General features: G+C 38.3%; 1 protein-coding gene across 2 annotated transcripts; it reads right to left on the bottom strand.

Annotated features, from left to right (window-relative positions):
- Nucleotides 1–388: 388 nt before the first annotated feature.
- Nucleotides 389–16625, bottom strand: LOC127451441 (E3 ubiquitin-protein ligase TRAF7-like). Of its 2 annotated transcripts, XM_051716155.1 has the most exons (21): nucleotides 16505–16625; nucleotides 14202–14334; nucleotides 14050–14107; nucleotides 13716–13801; nucleotides 13176–13292; nucleotides 12935–13027; nucleotides 12594–12627; nucleotides 11972–12155; nucleotides 10686–10820; nucleotides 9411–9628; nucleotides 8798–8871; nucleotides 7525–7573; nucleotides 7310–7437; nucleotides 7130–7212; nucleotides 7001–7040; nucleotides 5605–5721; nucleotides 4863–4985; nucleotides 3447–3566; nucleotides 2215–2346; nucleotides 2006–2125; nucleotides 389–1914 (listed from the first exon to the last, which is right to left on the bottom strand). In XM_051716155.1, exons 2-21 carry the CDS (start codon nucleotides 14295–14297, stop codon nucleotides 1900–1902), a joined length of 2022 nt encoding a protein of 673 aa, XP_051572115.1. In that variant the 5' UTR covers nucleotides 14298–14334; nucleotides 16505–16625; the 3' UTR covers nucleotides 389–1899. The 2 variants fall into 2 exon arrangements, with proteins under 2 accessions (XP_051572115.1, XP_051572116.1); XM_051716156.1 differs by lacking the exon at nucleotides 16505–16625 and having other exon boundaries at nucleotides 14204–14334.
- Nucleotides 16626–19663: the final 3038 nt, after the last annotated feature.

The raw sequence follows: 19663 nt of genomic DNA, 5'->3' as shown, positions 1-19663 counted from the left end.
ATTACTGAATACCAGTAGCCCCAGCTGGAAATAGCTCAACATGATGCATTTGAGTACTTTTCAAAAAGCCAACAAACTGGTACCAAAGAGCCCTTAACAAATTTATATTTAAAATTCTGTAATTTACTCACCCTCATGTTCTAAAGCTGCCATATTACTTTCCATTCACTTTGTTTGTGAAAAAAAAAAAAAAAAAAAAAATCACAAAGTGAATGTTGACTGAGGCTAACATTCTGCCTAACATATCCTTTTGTGTTCCACGACAGTGTAATACAGGTTTGAAACAACATGTAAATGACAGAACTTTCATTGTTGGGTGAACTATCCCTTTAAGAATATAAAAGTTAAAACTAAATATAAAAGTCAGACAGTTCACGCAATACAAGCATTAAAAATGTATACTGCTTTAATGGTAAAATCTGGCTTATGTGATTTATACAAGCAACCGTTTTCATATTTGCAGTGGACAGTCTCAATTTCATGTCCTCTCTCAGGCACAAGGCTCGATGCTGACTTAAAACATACAAAGAGAAGGAACAACCCTTGCTAAAATGTGTTTAGTTCATTTTCCTTAATACGAGTAGCCCCATGACACCGAAAGGCATCCATGAAATCCAAAGTAGCAGCTGTTAATGATGTCTTTTTGAAGCTTGTAGCATGAGCTTGAGAGAGGAACCCGACATTGAACACAATGCAGCGTTCCCTTTCAAAACCACTGCATTCACCTCAATTATTCCTCCATGTTGGCCCAGGATGATTGATAATGATTTAGTAAGTGCCTTCACTCATTAAACTAATTATTTTTTTAATCTAATTAGTTTTTCCTCTTTTGTAAGTCGCTTTGGATAAAAGCGTCTGCCAAATGATTAAATGTAAATGCAATTATAACTACTTAGTTTAAAGTGATTTAACTAATTTAGCTAGTTTCAATTACATGTGGAATTGTTACTTGCTTGGTTTCCATGACAAACATGGAAAATGCATGAAGCAGTTGTGCCTTTGGTAAGGAAACATTGCATTATTTACACAAAAGTATGATGAATGAGCAGGTAATTACGCCATCATACAAAGGTTTCACATACATAACAGGCAGTTATAAAATGGCTGAGCAGAAGCTCAGTTGGCACCCTCAAATTTGAGATAAAAACACGGGCACTGTGTTCTCCAAAACAATGCACTGCTGTAGGCCTCCATTCAGCCCTGTCGATGCTCCCTGCACATGCAGAGTGATTGCTCTGTATAAGAGTCTCCATGCATCTCCATTGGCATCATTCTGAAGCTTAGGCACTCACTCAGTCGTGAGACTGTAACCCACAAAGGTCAGAGTTCAAAAGTCACCTCTGAGAGCAGCGACACAAAAACATTGCCGTGGTCTTCAGTGAACATGATCTTGGACTGCATTAAGTTTCATTTGAAGTATTACAGTAGATCTAGATCAAAATATAATAATAATACTTGAAAGAACTCTCCAAGTTAATCTGAATTTATCTTATTTACGTACATAAAATACAGTGTTGCCAAATTTATGACATATGTGGAGTGCTCTCCAATGGCTGTCCAAAAAGACCTTTGGAGGTTTTGCATGCTCACAAGAGGTGTCTGGTATGAGCTCCATAAAGAAGGTATGTGGAAAGCAAAGGGCACCTTAAAGCTGTATTCACATAACTCTTGTCTACACTTTGCTGTGTAGTGAAAATTCACATGGGGCAGATGCCCAAATCCAAAACGATAAAAATGATAAATGAGTAGAAAAACCTTTCTGGTCCAATGTATTTTGAGATGCTCTCTTGAAACTGAAAAAAAAAAAATCACACTGGTACTCGTACTCTTTTCATTCGTAAGCCTATGCATCTCAGTTCCTTCAGTATTGACACAACTACTGCTGATTATCTGAAGTGTTTAGCACGTCCACACCTGAGGAGAGACAGAGAATCCATTGTAAGAGCTCTGTTAGAGTGAAAACTCAGTTCAAAATGGTTCAAGAAGTGATTTAAGAGCATCTGACCTTCACTGTGCTGTCAACAGCCCCAGAGAAGAGTCTTCCCCTGGACACGGCGAGCGCCGTCACGCTGCCCTGGTGCCGCAGCAGAGTCTGGGTGCAAATCATGTTGTCCATGCTCCACACCTGCACAGGTAAAATCAATCAGATCAGAAAGAGCTTGCAGAAACAACTACATGTCGCTTTCCACACCCAGGCCTAAGCCTTCCCCTTACCCTGAGAGAACGATCATAAGAGGCACTGAACACTTTGGTCTGATCTGGGGTGGAGATGACAGCCAAGGCGTACACTGTACCCACGTGGCCCGTCAGCGTCCGCACCTGCTCTTTGGACTCAATGTCCCAAACCTAGATAATGAGGGGAATCAAAAAACCAGTTAGTGGACAAATGAGAGCAGCTCACACTATGTATAAGGTTCCTACACCTTTTGACCATTTTCAATGACTTTTTTAGTAATTCATGATCACAGAAAAAAATCATTTTCCATTTGTATGTAATATATGTAACAATCATTTGTATTAAAGGGATAGTTCACGCAAAAATGAAAATTCTTTTATCATTTATTCTCTCACCCTCATGCCATCCCAGATGAGTATGACTTTCTTTCTTCTGCAGAACACAAATGAAGATTTTTAGAAGAATATCTCAGCTCTGTAGGCCCTTAAAATGCAAGTGAATGGTGACCAGAAATTTGAGGCTGCAAAAAAGGACATAAAGGCTAAATATAATCCATAAGACTCCAGTGGTTAAATCCATATCTTCTGAAGTAATATGATATGTGTGAGTGAGAAACATATCAATATTTAAGTCCTTTCTTACCCTATTCTCCTCCCTGCCCAGTAGATGGCGATATGCATATAGAAAATGAATCGCCAAAGAATGTGGAAGTGAAAGTGGAGATTAACAGTAAAAAAGGACTTAAATATTGACCTTTTTCCTCACCCACACCTTTCATATTTCTTCTGAAGACATGAATTAAACCACTGGAGTCATATGGATTACTTTTATGCTGCTTTTATGTGATTTTTGAACCTTCAAAGTTCTGGCCACCATTCACTTGCATTGTATGGACAAACAGAGTGGAGATATTCTTCTAAAAATCTTAATTTGTGTTCAGAAGAAGAAAGTCATACACATCTGGGATGGCATGAGGGTGAGTAAATGATGAAACAATTTTCATTTTTGGGTGAACTCTCTCTTTAATATATCTATTATTAAATCTAAAAAATTAAATTTATAAACAATATCGTCTAGATTGCAGAAAGATTTACTCTACACAAGCACTCACAAGAGCAATAAAACCTAGCTAATGAAACAATTTGGAACAGAGTGAAACTAGAAAATGTCCATGACTTTTCCAACCCTGGATATAACAATTTAAAAATTCCATGATTGGGAACCCTGTATGTAAAAGTCTGCAGGGCATATAGATTTCAATAACACTTACATGAATGAGGTTCTCATAGGTGCCACAAACTATATGGTGGTTGGTGACGGCAATGGAGTACACACTGCCACCAGAGGTCTGGAGCACATGGATGCAATCCAGAGAACGAATGTCCCAGATCTGAGAAGGATGGGAGCACAGACACAATTGAACATAAAATCTTTTGAAAACCTTTCACTTGTTCAGAGTGGATAGGATGCACACTATAATGCATGTTCTGCATGAGACATGTAAAAAATATGTTCATCTGTCCTTCAGGCAGATGTTTAATTTGTTACAGATCCAGACTAATATTCTTTCTTAGTCATGGAGATACTCTACAGCTAGCTATTTCTTTGCTATGGCGATGGTGGAGTGTTTGTGGGCTACACCAATCACAGAGCCTGGCTATAGCCCTTCCCTCACAATAAGCTCTGGAATGCAGCAAATAAAAAAAATAAAAAAAGACAGCAGTAAAATCTAAACTGTGTAACTGACCCTGATCTTTCACTCACTCCCTCCCACGCTCCATCTGTGTTTATTCTTTCATAAGCAAATGCTCTGAGAGTGAAAGCACTGAGGATGGGGTTGTAGTCTGCTTCCTGATTGCAGTCCCTGGAGTCTTAATTAGACAACTTGAAATGACAAGCAGCTCAGTTTTATCTTATCTAGTTCAGCAAAAGGCGACTTCAAGCTGCTCTATTTTTTTTTTTTTTCACCAGTTAGACTGAACAACAATGCAGGAATTCATGAGAACAGCTTCTCATCTGATTATGATGCTCCTGTAAAAGAACTATGGGAATACTAATCATCTAATTATTCGGCAACACTTCACAACAAGGTTCCATTCATAAAAATTAGTTAATGCATTAGGTATCATGCACTAACTATGATCAATATATTTTTACAGCATTTATTAATCTGTGTTAATGCAAGTTAATAGTTAGTTCATAGTGCATTAACTAATGTTAACATATACAACTTTTGATTTTAAAAATGTATAACTATGTTGAAATAAACATTAACCAAGAATAATAAAAACTGTAAAAGTATTGCTCATTGTTAGTTCATGTTAACTAATGTTAACAAATAAAACCTTATTGTAAAGTGTTACCAATTACTCAAACGTGTGTGTGCGTTCCTTTATAGTGAAATCTGGGCATTTCTCAACTTCATGTTGTTTCAAACCCGTATGACTTGAGAGAAAATGCAATACCTCAGTCATCATTCATTTTCACTGTATGAAAAAAATGCAGTGATAGTGAATGGTGACTGAGGTTGTCATTCTGCATAACATCTCCTTTTGTGTTCCACAAAAGAAAGGAAGTCATACGTGTTTGAAACAACATGATGGTGACCATTTTCATTTCTGGGTAAACTATACCTTAAAGCAGAAAGAAGAGCTATTTGAATTTAGGCATTTCCATCCGTTCTGACCTTTATGGTTTGATAGGATCCGCTGTACAGATGATTCTGTGAAGCAACCAGAGCACGAACCCAGTGATTCAAGCCAGTCAGTTCTTTCTTTAGCTTCAGCTCTGTGCCAACAATATCCCACACCTACACAGAGAGAGAGCAATGCTCCATCATTTCAAGAACATCCAAAATTGGTAAACTGGAAAGTCCCGAGGAGATGAGATCATTCTACAGTTAAGCCTCCACCCCCTCCTTCCTCCCACACATCACCATGGTGATACGAGCAGAGCGTGTACCCTTCAGACGAGCTCTAAGAGCAGAGTGAATCTAATTCTGCTCTAATCGTGCCTCAGCAGCTCGAATCTGTGCTCCTCTCTTCTGCTGAAGCACTAATCACACCATCCTCATCACTTTAAAGCCCTGTGATTTAGCTTGACGAGTGCAGTTTTCATTCCTGTGTTGATGCATTTCCTACTGAAACAGGATGTTTAGGCTGGACATATCAATGGGCTTGTCCCCTTTTTTTAATAGCCAAGCTTTCGTTATGTCACATTAGTTTATCGCATGTTTACATAGTATTCTTTTTTTTTTAAAACAGCACACACAGATGCAAAATCATGTTCTGTGTGAACTGCACCTTCACGGCTAACATGCACACAAATCACATTAGTAAATGGAGCAGAATAATGCTCAATATTAGCTGCTTGATTGGGCTGGTCTCTGCAGACATGTACATATTCTCTTCAACAGACGGCCAACTGACCTTAATAGCTTTGAGGGAGCCGCTGAAGAGCATGTTGTGGGAAGACACCAGAGTGCACACGGGGTTATCATGCGCCCGGATTGTGTTTACTTTCTGCAGGGTCTGGATATCCCAAACCTGAGGGAGAGAAAACACACACATGCATTAGTTGCACAAAGACTCCGTCATGTTCGGTTAGATTCCTTTTAAAAATGTAATTGTAAAATGGATAGTTCTGGTTCTAGATGCTGATTGGTCAATACAGCGTTCTAAAACTAAATCTATACCGAACACATTCTGTTACTATTTACATGTCAGAGACAAAATCTTCTAGCGGATGGCATTTAAAGGAATTTGCTTTGTAAAATAATATTTCAGTGAAATTTTGTGTCCATAACAATTTGTAGTAACTATTCTATAAAAGCAATGTGGCACTCCAGGCCATGCTATACGGTGAATATAGTTACACCTAAAAGGATTGCTAATTATGGCCTTTAGCTGTGACTATATTCTAGAGCTGTCAAAGTTAACGCATTAACGCAGCCGATCAATTAAAGTTTAACAGTTAAAATTTCTTAATCACGATTACTGTTAATACAGCAAATAACCAGCATAAACACTGGCTGGAAGGGCGGAACCTTTGTTAGGAGTCCACGCGGAGTCATTACACTGATGCACACACCACAAATACACACACATACAGTAAACACACACTAGCGATTCCATGTCAGTGATAAAGTAATGGAGAAAGGAGCTCTTAATGCAACTTTTGATAGAAATCAAGTATTTTGCAGCCTTGTAATGCAGAATTTTAATTACCACAGAATCACATCAAGTCTTAACTATCACCAAAACATAGTGACATTTTTGTCTTCAAGGGCTTTTTATGTGGAGTTCAAAGCGGCACTTGATGCTGCCGATGACGCCCTGATGCATATCATTAATGTGGCTTTAAGATTGCTGTAGCAAAGTGGATAGCTACTGTATGCCAGCCAATTTAATATTGTGGAGGATGAGAGTTTAAGAGATTTAATGCCCATTGTAATGAACCTATGTTCCTATGTTATTTCAATCAGTCCATCTCCCACTTATACTTTGGGAAAAGTTTAAAGTTACTTGAATTAGTGCTATTTTAGTGCATTTCTATCTTTATACTGTGGAAGGCTTTGTTTTGAAAAAGTTAATAAAGTATTATTGTTACATATCATTTTGTTTTCTTTACTAAGGAAACAAATCCATTTTGACAGGAATAGTATATCTGGTGTTAAATTGTAGCATTTTCAAAATCTGCGATTAATCGTGATTCACTATGAAAAATTATGCGATTAATCATGATTTTAAAAAAAATAACGATTGACAGCACTACTTTATACACAATATAATGGCCTCTCATACCATATTGCTTATTAACACTTACAATAATTGTGCAGTCAGCTGAGCCGCTGTATAGCTTGTTCCTGCAAAAAAAAGAGAAGGAAAGAGCATAAGCTTTAGAAGGTGTTCAAGTAAGACGCTCATGTCCTCTTAAGACTGTCTCCATGCTTACCCCTGAATGCACAATGCCAACACAATGCCATCATGGCCCTCTAGGGTCTTCTGACACTTGTATGTGGTGCATGTGTCCCAAACCTGTAGAGAGCACATATATATACAGTAATTTATCTAGATGTGATCAAGAGGAGGAATACATACGTTTAAACTAAGTGCTGATGACAGGTGGAGTTACCTTAATGGACTTATCTGATGATCCGCTAAAGAGAAGATCACCAGTAGAATACACACACAGACACCACACTGGACCCTGGTGGCCCACAAAGGTACCCTTGCATTTGAAGATCTGCTGAGGGTCGTAGGCTGCAAAATGTATTTTATAAAGTCAGATGATGACCTAATCCATAACTTGCAGAAATAAAAGAGTATAAAACAGCAAGAGATACTCACAGCCCAGTATACCCATATTGAGCCTGGCATTAATGTGGGACAGTTCATCCTGCAAAAGGAGGGATGGGTTAGAAAGATCAGAGAGAAAACCAGAGAGGAAATAGACTAGGGATGGGTAAGAGTACTCGAGTACTCAGAAGTGACAGCAATGACAGATCATGAAAACGATCGATAATGTTCAGTAACAACTATACAGAAACGTGTCAAAGGGGGTTCTTATTTTTTATTTTGAGACTGAGATTTATTATGTCATGACTTTTGGTGGTACTTTGTGATCTGAACCATCACAGTAACACGCTGCAAAACAGCGCACTTTCTGTCTGGGGCAGAGACAATGCTTAACACTCTGGAGAAGCGTGCACACACAACAGGTGAGTTCTTCCTTTTAAACAGCTAGACGGAGTGAGGCTGAATGGAACAGATCACAGGGTCTTCAAAACTATTATTTTTTTCTTCCCCTTTTTCACCCAATTTGGATTCACAATGCGCTTTTAAGTCCTCGTGGTCGCGTGGTGATTTGACTCAATCCGGGTGGTGGAGGATGAATCCTAGCTGCTTCCGTGTCCGAGACCGCCAACCCGTGCATCTTATCACGTAGCTTGTTGAGCGCGTTGCCATGGAGACATAGCGCGTATGGAGGCATCAAGACATCCACCGCGGCATCCATGCTCAACTCACCACGCACCCCACCGAGAACTAACCACATTATAGCGACCACGAGGAGGTTACGTCCTGGGATTCGAACTAGCGAGCTAGCGAACTCCAGGGGTGTTAGCCAGCGTCTTTTACCACTGAGCTATCCAGATCCCTTCAAAACTATTTTTAACTTAACATGGCATACAAAAATGTGATGGTTATGGCATATCCAGTCAAGCTAACCGTTTGCAAATACACAGTTCAGCCAGCCACGATGAAACAGTGGTGCACGCTTAAGATAATTACGGTAACCTTTGAGCAGAGAGGCGCACTTTTTGAGTATTCTTTCATCGAGTTGGCCAGCGAGTCTTCACATAATGACAAAATGATGCATTATATTTTAATTATGCCATTTTTTTTTTTACTTTTTTAACAGACTACATTATAACAGCCTATAAAAATGAATGTGCGAGACATTGGACCAACAAAGATGAAGACATCTGCCTGATATTCAGTATATGTCTGTTGACATTATATGTACACATCTATGTGCCCCCCTCCGAGTACTCAACGAGCACTCAAGTAATCACTTCGAGTACTCGAGTAGACAAAATGACCATCCCTAAAATAGACCAACATTTAGCATGGAAGCATCTCTCCGGAATTCCATCAAATCTTCACTGAGCTTGCTCTGATTCTCATCCAGCACATCTGCATACAAAAAGACAGTGATGATTTTCAACAAAATGCAAGTTTATGCATCTTTTGTCTTTAAAAAATGACTGAAATTGTAAACATTTAATGACCACATTAAATTAAAATTTGAGTTTTGTGGCTTTTTGTCCATGCATACTCCTAAAAGCATGACAAAATTCATTTTCAACAGATAAATTCATTTAAAATTCACTCTTTCTCTTCTGGGAAAACAGATCAAAAATATTTAGGACACATCTTGCACTTAGCAGCGTATCCAACTTTTTGTCCAATCAAATGCTCTCTAAAATAAGAATGAGCCTCCACCTAATAACACCTACTTCTGACTAGCAATAGCAAGCAGGAATTCATGGTTAACAGCTGTGATGTATACTAAAGGCTATTTGGCTATTATGAAACAGGATGAGCCCTTCAATATGCCTTGCGCCGACTTCTTGTTCCCATATGAAATACATCAAAACTAAATTTTCTACACAGGAAAGAAAATGTGTCAAACGATTTCATGAGGTCTTTCAAAGTCAGCTTAGTTTACTCACCAAATTTTAGTTCCAAGTTCTTCTCCAACTGGTCCAGTTTCTCAGAGAGTTTGCCCAGCATGGAGCGCAGGAACGAGATGTCCTGGTCTTTCTGCGCCAGTGTCACCTGCATCTCGTGGAATCGGTCATCTGTCTGCTGCAGAAACTCTTTCAGTCCCTCAAACTTACACACATCCAGATGTGTCTCATATGTGTCCTGATTCCCAATGAAGGTGCAGCTGTGAAAAATTCAGCACAAACTATTTCAAGAGTCTATTGTTTTTATTTACTTTATATTAGAGCTGTCAAAATTAACGCTTTAACGTATGCGATTAATTAAAAATGTTTAACGCATTAATTTCTCTTTAACACGATTAACACATTTTCCAATTTTCACATTAGATAAAATTCAACTCCGTGTAAGTTCTGACCACAGGCTGGAATAGGGTGGAACCTTTGCGATGTGTACCGGACAATTCGGATGAAGTATCATTACATTGTCAAGGCCAGCGCTAAAAGCAGAAGATGATGTTGGACGTGTTTGGAATGGCATACTATATTACTATTCTTACTAATTCTGCCATACATAGATTTGTCTGAAGCGTAAGAGTAGTATGGGTAGTATGCCATTTCCAAATTTGCCCATTTTTTGCAGCGCTTTTCATGTTGAGTTCAATGCGGCGCTTAACGCTGGACATCAAGTAGATATTCACATCCTGCCAGCTGATGAATATTGTGGAAGATAAGGGCTTAAGGGATTTAACAGCCATTACAATGAATACACAACCTATGGGGACTAGTTCTTTAATTTAGTCAACCTCTCACTTAGACTTTGGAAAACATTTAGTTTTACTTGAATTGGTGCCATTTCAGAGCATTTCTGTCTTTATACTGTGGAATTCTTTGTTTGAAAAATGTTAATAAACATTGTTACATTCTGGGTTTTTTTTTCCTTTCCTAAGAAGGAAATAAATACATTTTAACAGGGAAAAAAAGTATATATTGCATACATTTTCAGCACATATCTGCAATTAATCGCAATCAATTATAAAAAAAAACAATCTTGCAATTAATCAAGATTAATTATTTCAAAAATCATGCAATTAGTCTTGATTAATTATAAAAAATCATGTGATTAATTGCGATTATGAAAAAAGAATGCGATTAATCAAGATTATGAAAAATTCTTGCGATTAATCACGATTAAATATTTTAATCAACTGACAGCACTACTTTTTATATATAAAATCTATATAACTAAAGGGAAGGAATGTTGGCTTGGTAAAACTTCCATACCCGTATTTGGAATGAGGGCACTTAATGTGTTCGCACTCTTTCAGATGGGCCTCCAGGTTCATGGTGAGCAATGGAGGGCAGTTGGGGTTGTTTGGGCAGCGAACAGGTCTGTAGTCACAGCTTCCTTCATGATCTCTGCCACAGACAAAATGCACACAATACAGTCATTACTTTCTCTTTGTATTACAACTCATGTGTGCAGTTGAAGTCAGAAGTTTACATACACTTAAGCTGAAGTCATTAAAACTAATTTTTTTACCACTCCACAGATTTCATATTAGCAAACTGTAGTTTTGGCAAGTCGTTTAGGACATCTACATTGTGCGTGACACGAGTAATTTTTCCAACAATTGTTTACAGACAGATTGTTTCACTTTTAATTGACTATATCACAGTTCCAGTGGGTCAAAAATTTACATACACTAAGTTAACTGTGTCTTTAAGCAGCTTGGAAATTTCTAGAAAATGATGTCAAGCCTTTAGGCAATTAGCTTCTGATAGGCTAACTGGCTAATTGGAGTCAACTGGAGGTGTACCTGTGGATGTATTTTAAGGCCTACCTTCAAACTCAGTACCTCTTTGCTTGACACTGGAGTGGAGCACTTTATAAAATAGATGGCATCATGACGAAGGACAATTATGTGGATATATTGAAGCAACATCTCAAGACATCAGCCAGGAAGTTAAAGCTTGGTCACAAATGGGTCTTCCAAATTGACAATGACCCCAAGCATACCTCCAAAGTTGTGGCAAAATGGCTTAAGGACAACAAAGTCAAAATATCAGAGTGGCCATCAAAAAGCCCTGACCTCAATCCGATAAAAACTTTGTAGGCAGAACTGAAAAAGCATGTGCGAGTAAGGAGGCCTACAAACCTGACTCAGTTACACCAGCTCTGTCTGGAGGAATGGGCAAAAATTCCAGCAACTTATTGCGAGAAGCTTGTGGAAGGCTACCCAAAACAGTCTGACCCAAGTTAAACAATTTAAAGGCAATGCTACCAAATACTAACAAAGTATATGTAAACTTCTGACCCACTGGGAATGTGATGAAAGAAATAAAAGCTGAAATAAATCATTCTCTCTACTATTATTCTGACATTTCACATTCTTAAAATAAAAGTAGTGATCCTAACTGACCTAAGATAGGGAATGTTTTCAACCATTAAATGTCAGGAGTTTAAATGTATTTGGCTATGGTGTATGTAAACTTCTGACTTCAGAATCTGTAAACAACAGAACACACAAAATCCCATATTGCAAAAGGCCATGAAACTGTATTCTTACTTCCTGGTGCTGAGCTTGATAGTGAAAGGACAGCCAAGTGGGTCAACCTCAAAGGAACCAGGCTTGCCCGAGGCAGCTGGCCGACAGCCGTACTTGCAGTGGATGAAGAGCTCACCGATCTGCTCAGCAACTGCTATGTTATTCACTACCACTGTGAGCTTGGAGTTATCCACTGGGCACTTCTCTATAGAAATACACAAGATATTATTGACAAAACAAACAAACTATAATGCCGAAAGTAGTGTCAAAATGAAACTAACAGTGTGAAATTAAAGCATTAGTCATTTCTGCAGTACTAGGTTTTCCCCAAAACACCCCCCTAGCTGCAATAGGCTAAATATGGGCTGGTCAGGATGCTCAAACAGAGCAATGATCTGAAAGCACAACAGAGCCACAATGTTTGCACTTTTTGGGTTAATCAACCTACGAGTGGTGTACTCTGCATATTAAACTGGGATAGGAGAAAATATTTTAACATTAAATAAATTACACGCATCAGCTTTAAAGATTCAGCATGAAGAGGAACTGAAAGAGAAACCCGTACTTCCTTGCTATTGGTACAAATACGCATGGGGAAGGTGAAAGTAAGACATATGTTTAGATTAAAAACTTTTTTCCTTACCTGAGGTCAAGGCACATCGCCTGCAGAATGTGTGCTGAGGTGACAGAGAAAGAGAAATACAGCAGAGAGAGAGAGAGAGAGAGAGAGAGAGAGAGAGAGAGAAAGAATAAACACTGACTTTTACATTTTAACCCATTCAGCTATTTTATTTGTAATTCATTTCTGAACAGACACTTGTACTTTTGTATTTAACATCCTGACAATGCCCTAGGAAATGGGTCAATGAGTCAATAGGCAAATATTGGCCCATGCTGATGGGAAATCAATGCATGGCCAGCAACCAGATCATGACAGACAGCCCTATCTTGAGGGAAAGGTGAGGGGGCGTCTGGCTGACTCACTCCGCAGGTGGTGATCACAGGGTCCTTGAACACACTACAGCACAGCTGGCAACAAAGCTTAACGGAGGGCTGTTCCGCAAACACCTGTGGCTCCTGGACAGGAAGAGAGAGGGAGAGACAGAAAGAGGGAGAGAAAATAATGCCAATCTCCTGCTGGGTACAGATGGTGAATCTATCACTCCTTTGCTTCACTATATTTGATAAGCATAGGAATAGGAAACATATGACTGCTGACACTCACTGTGTCTTCCTCTTCCTCGTGCAGGGAAAAGGTGGAGCGCAGTGACATGTTGGACTCAGAGAGCAGGGAACGAACCGAAATGGTAGAGTCTGAGCGACGAGGAGTACTGATGGGTGGCTGTAGGGGAAGAGTCAGTTTATATGCATCTGAAACTCTTTTAAAGGAGTAGTTCACATCTGAACAACAATCATGAATCAAAGCATGGACCATGGCCTGAAAAAACTAAATATTTTTGGTGAAAAATATTGCCTTAATCACAAAAAATTTTGCCAATATTCATAATGTGGCTGTCTGAAAAATAAAGTTTACTTCTCTGATTTGCAGTCAAATGCGTAAACGAATCAGAAAGACTTTCAAAGAAGAATTTCCAAGTTGCATTTATCAAACACTAAGAACAGCCCAAACAATGAATCAGCTAATGCAAATGCCTGCTGTGATGCAAGACAATGGCAACACTGTAAGATGTAAACCTTTGCTTTTCAAATCTCTCGATGTGTAAATGTGATTGGTTGTTTTTATAAGGGATGGCGCTGTGATTACCATGCCATCATCGTCATCACGAGGGGAGTAGGTCAGGGTGCTAGACGATGAAGGGGTCCTGCGGTGCTGTTTGTAATTAGTTTCCACTATAATGAAAGAGCACAGTTACAAGCAACTGACTGAATCTTGTTGCTAAGCAGACAGTCTCATGTATGTCTGTCTACCTAAAATTTCATTTTTAGGTAAACTATCCATTCAGTGCTGATTTAGCAGTAAATACTTTCATACTGAGTTACAAAATGTAAAGTTAAAGGTCACTCAGTCCATTTGATGATCCTTATTTTTATGACTTTTTATCACAAGATATACAAGTAGTCCAACTGATGGTACTTACCTTTAGCTACTTGGGGAACTGCTGGAAATGTAGATCCAAAAGTAGTCTCCATTCTTGTCTAAACATAGAAGAATACGACACAAGAAAAAAATGAGAATGTTTACCACTGAAGAAGCTGTATAACTCCAAAAATATATGTACTACATTCTCACACGGTTGCTGATGTCAGGTGATGGTACAGTGCTGGTTACACCTGCCACAGGTCCTCCTGAGAATCGATCAAAGAGTGTTGGTTTACTACAGATCATAATACAGCAAAGCCCGGGAGAAAAGATCTGCTGCAGCCTATAGACAAAATATATTTTAAATCTGTCAAATTTCAAAGATAGATGAAAATCACATAAATAAGTAGACAGGGATGCAATGTTAACTGACAACAATGAAGTAAACATACACAAGGAAACAATTCCAGACCAATAGAAAAAATGCTCATGTAAAACTGGGAGTGAATAGCTATAACATGTATCACAACACAGACTGGGGAACCCTGCACAACCTGCAAAACTAAACAAATCACGGTCACTGATTTAATAATATACAATAATCATTTTGTGGAGTGAGACATTTAATGTTCATCTTTAAACTACAAACTTATGAATACAAATTAAAAATGAACTCAATTCATCAACACTGCTATAGGTATTGTGGTTGATGCTGCTGCTGATGAAACCTTTATGATCATCATCAAACTCTTTATTTTAGGAGTCTTAAAGGGATACTTCACCCAAAAATTTAAAATTCTCTCATCATTTACTCACTCTCGTGCCATCCCAGAGGTGTATGACTTTCTTTATTCTTCTGGACACAAGCAAAGATTTTTAGAAGAATAACTCCATACAATGCAAGTGAATGGTGACCAAAATTTTAAAGCTAAAAAATGCACATAAAGGCTGCATAAAGTTACTCCATAAGACTCGTGTGGTTTAATTAATGTCTTCTGAAGTGATCCAATTGGATTTGGGTGAGAACAGACCATAATCTAACTCAATTTTCACTAAAGATCTTGACAACAGCAGTCTCATTGGCGATCATGATTTCAAGCTTGATTATAATTCCTAGTGCCATCAAACGCTGGGTGCATGTGTCAAGCAAGAGGAAGTGTAATCAAGCTTGATATCATGAGCCTAGACACTGCAATAGACCTTATTAACGCTAGCGCCATCGTTGGACAACAAGGCTGTGAGGGATGTCGTTCATGTCATCTCTTCAATGGCATGAACGACAAAGTTGTATAAAGCTCCTAGATCGCATCTGATTTTCCACAACTCATGTTGTCTGGAGTTCTTTGTATACTGAATGTTCTTGGACAGATATTTAATCAATGTTTTGTCCACGGAATGATCCAAAAACACTTTAAACTGCAGTACAGCCCTTTGAAGAGATGGTATGTCTATCCCTCACAGCCTTGTTGTCATTCCCATTAAAAATCAAAGATGGCGCTAGCGTGAATAAGGTCTATGGCTATATGTACAGTTAATAAAGAGTTACAATTTGGTCTGTTCTCACCCAAAACTGAATGGATTGCTTAAGAAGACATGAATTAAACCTGCATTTATGTGCTTTTTGTAGCTTCAAAATTTTGTTCACCATTAACTTGAATTGAAAGGACCTACACAGTTGAGATATTCTTCTTAAAATCTGTATTTGTGTTCAGCAGATTAAAGAATGTCATACACATCTGGGATGGCATGAGGGTGAGTAAATAATGAGAGAATTTTCATTTTTGGGTGAACAATCCATTTAAAATAAACGAAAGATTTATATAAGATTTAAGGAAACAACCTCTTGTTTTCAAATCTGTGCTAATCTAAAATGTGATCATTTTCAAAAGCGCTGTCGATTATATTGCCAAAAAGTGGTGGATATATATTCAAACAACACCAGCTGTGAAGAAAAACAGACACATTTCCCGACACAACGTCAAAACAATTCAGACCGTGTCGTGTGACAGAATAAACAACATTGAGAGAAGCTGTAATATTCAGCGCGGAGCTATCAAGATATCACAAACTACACATTAATGCGTTAGGCTAGTTTTGATAAGCTCTCCAAACCCAGTCAACTGTCAACATAGGCAGCCTTTATACAGTGCCAACTATGCCCGCAAATGGTGTCTAAATAGGCAGCGGTGGTTGCGGAAAATGTGGGTATGACCCAATCTGCATCCGATTAACCAGAAATCAAACAGTATTTGTAATGTTTACTTTTCTAAATATAAACCACGTCAAACTAGAGGGGTTATTTGATTGTGTAGCTGTAAATCGCATGCCTAAAGTCAGCTGGTTAGCTCTGTTGGCTAGCTGACGAAGTTGGTTCTTTAAACAGCTTCAAGAAAACATCAGATTTCGCTTTAAGAAATATATCAAATAAAATAGCCCTCTGGCTTAACAACAAAGACATCATGACATAAGATATTTATCGCATGTCTATTTAGTCAAATAAAGTAGGTTCTCACCATTGATGCTATATCAAAGTCTGCATGTGATCCAGTTTTCATCTTTCTCTCACACGCCCGACAGACGACACGCAGTGGACTTCTGGGAAATGTAGTGCGGAACAACAATCCCGTTCATTGTCGAGAAACGACAGAAGTTACATCACCGGAGGTTTGACTGGTTATTCTGTTCCCTTTGATGATGATTTTTAATTTAGCATCCGTCAAATATATTTCAAGTTATTCAAGTCTGTTTAAAGATTTTTTATTCAAACAAGCCCGGCTTTTGAATCCATAGCACTGATATACTGCATATACGTACATTAGGGGCCGTTCACACCGAACATATTTTGGCGTCCGTCCTCACTGTTCTTCGATTGTGTTCTATGTAAAAACACGTTAGGCCTTCATCTTTGACAGCTGATTTTTTTTTGTTTTTTTTTTTTTTTTTTTTTTTTTTTTTTGTTTTTTTTTTTTTTGTCTCGGTGTGAACTGCCCCTCAGGCATCTCACGTACGCACTGTTAGTTATAACTACTTAGTTAAAATTATGTATACCTATCCCTATAACTGAACATTTTCAGACACCAGCTTTTATTTAACTGTAAGCAACGTACATATCACGCATTTAATTCCAGAAGTCTAGTGCATATTTTGTTTTCATTATTTTCTAGCCCACAGCATATAGTCACTTAGTTTAACGGTAGGGGGTGCTGTTTACTCAGACCCTGAGTCTGGACAGGAACTCTTCTGTAATGCATTTGACTCACTCAATAGCAGATCAATAGAATCTGGCTGCAAACAGGAGCCAATCTCTCTAATAATACTCGTGTTTGCCACTGTTAATGTATACGGTGTTGTCTACAGATGACCCTTCAGTTCCCTCATGCAGCTTTTGTGCATTGCAAATATTTTGGTGAAATATTGTAGAAAATGTCTTCATCTGAAATCTGTAAAAGTTAAGTCACATGTTTATACTTATGCTCACTTGTTTGACTTATAACTGCTGTTTAAGCACACTATTTATTGAATATATAATACTACATGTTGTAATAACTGTAATTATAGCGTAACAGCTTATTTTTTCAAAACTTGAGTCTTTTTTAAATACAAAAAATTATAATAACATTTTGGTATTTGTGCACTGTCGTGCACTTTGCTTTGCGCAGAGAGAGTGAACGATTCGACCTGCATTCACCTGCTTGCTCTGCTCCATTACGCTGCTCTCAAAGCCACAGGCAAAACCACTTAAGGCCAATACGAATGCTAAAAATTGTATGTCTTAGGCTGCTATGGTCTTGATTCCTTTCAGCTGCAGCCTCCATTAGAGTAGGTTAGGGCCCCCTGCATTTGCTCTTTGTGTTAAAGCACTAATGGCAGTTTCTCATGGACACCCATCAATTTAGGACACATGGGATGTGTCTTTATCTTCAGAGTGTGGCCCCAGGCTATTAAATTAAATTATTAAATTATCTGTGCAAATTTTCTGTGATGAAGCATCATTGGCTCTATGAACGGTTGTCCTTCTTGCCACTTAATACACTCTTTGCACTGTTAAGCCCAAGAATTGCCAGTGGACCCATCAAAAGCTTGACCCCATCAGCAAGCCATCCCAGGACATACTTTCTTCAGGATCCATTAACCATATTCAGAACAAAGGTGCATTCTTCCCATTTGTCTGTGCAATAAATGTTGGGTGTAATAAAAATAGAATGTGCTAAAGTAAGAAAGTATGGCTGAAGGAAGAACCGATCAATGGCTGTATAACTCATTTTCTGATTGTGAAACACATATCTGCAAACAATGCCCTGGATAGGCCATGTAATAATGAATGTTTACTATTCAGTTGTTAGAATTTAAATGGCTGCTTCTCTCACCTGAAGGATTCTGTGGTGATGTGTGTCCCACACAAATGTCAATTGTAAAGGGAAAGATTTATAAGTATTTAAAAAATATACAGAAAAGATAGAAAACTAGACATAGTTTGGCCATTACATAAATAATAATGAGTTTCTGTTTTCCACTACTGTGATCTGACAAAGACCTGATAATGGAGGTTTGTAATCAGCTTTCAGAATATATCTAATCCACACAGAATCATGGGCATCTAGAATCTGGTGCACCATAAATCTTATCAAGCCTATATTTAGCAAATACTATATACCCTTTTAAATTCTGTTTATATTCGGCTATGTGAATTTGTCTACAGTTTTTAGCTGTGGTCCACTTTAGTTTGTTAGGCCACTTCCGGGCCACATCTTTGAGTTATCTGGCCATTAGTTTAGTTAATGAGACAAGTAGTTCTGATACTAAATGGGTTCTGTGGTTAAAGAAATGTACATCTTTTCTTGCCACACGGTGCCATGCAGTTAATATTTTTGTCTGTTCTTCAACAAGACATTTTTTTTTTTTTTTTGTGATTTGTTTTATTTAGCATTATAGCCAAAAAAAAAAGGGGGCTCATCTGATCTGCTGCTCCTGGTGTCCCACAGGCCCTATCCTCATCTTATACCTCCTTATGTTACTCTTCAAGGTGTGATATCAGAGGAGACTGACACGAGTGCAGCTCTGCTCTGCACTGAAATGGACAGATGACAAATGCCCTCGGATCAGCCAGTGAGCAAACTTTTATAGTTCACCCAATAATAAAAATTCTCTCATCATTTCCTCACCCTCACGCCATCCCAGATGGGTATGACTTTTTTTCTTCTGCTGAACACAAATGAAGATTTTTAGAAGAATATTTCAGCTCTGAAGGTCCGTACAGTGCAAGTGGTGACCAAAATTTTGAAGCTCCAAAAAGCACATAAAGGCAACATAAAAGTAACCCATAATACTCCACTGGTTTAATCCATGTTTTCTGAAGCAATCCAATCGGTTTTGGGTGAGAACGGACCAAAATGTATCTCCTTTTTCTTTATAAATCTTGACATCAGCAGTGTCCTTGCGGCGATCATGATTTCTAGCTCGATTATACTTCCTATTGCGCCATCTGGCACTCTACCCATGTGTCGAGCACTAAGAAGTGTAATCGAGCTTGAAATCATGATTGTGCCTATAGAGGCTACAATGGCAGTATGTACAGTGAAAAATGAGTTACATCTTGGTCTGTTCTCATCCAAAACTGATTAGATCGCTTCAGAAGACAAGGATTAAACCACTGGAGCCTGATGGATGACTTT

The sequence above is a fragment of the Myxocyprinus asiaticus genome, chromosome 14 (assembly GCF_019703515.2).
Source record: "Myxocyprinus asiaticus isolate MX2 ecotype Aquarium Trade chromosome 14, UBuf_Myxa_2, whole genome shotgun sequence".
In the NCBI taxonomy this organism is placed as follows: Eukaryota; Metazoa; Chordata; class Actinopteri; order Cypriniformes; family Catostomidae; genus Myxocyprinus; species Myxocyprinus asiaticus.
Note: the sequence above shows the minus strand (reverse complement) of the source record. Positions and strands in the feature narration are given on the sequence as shown.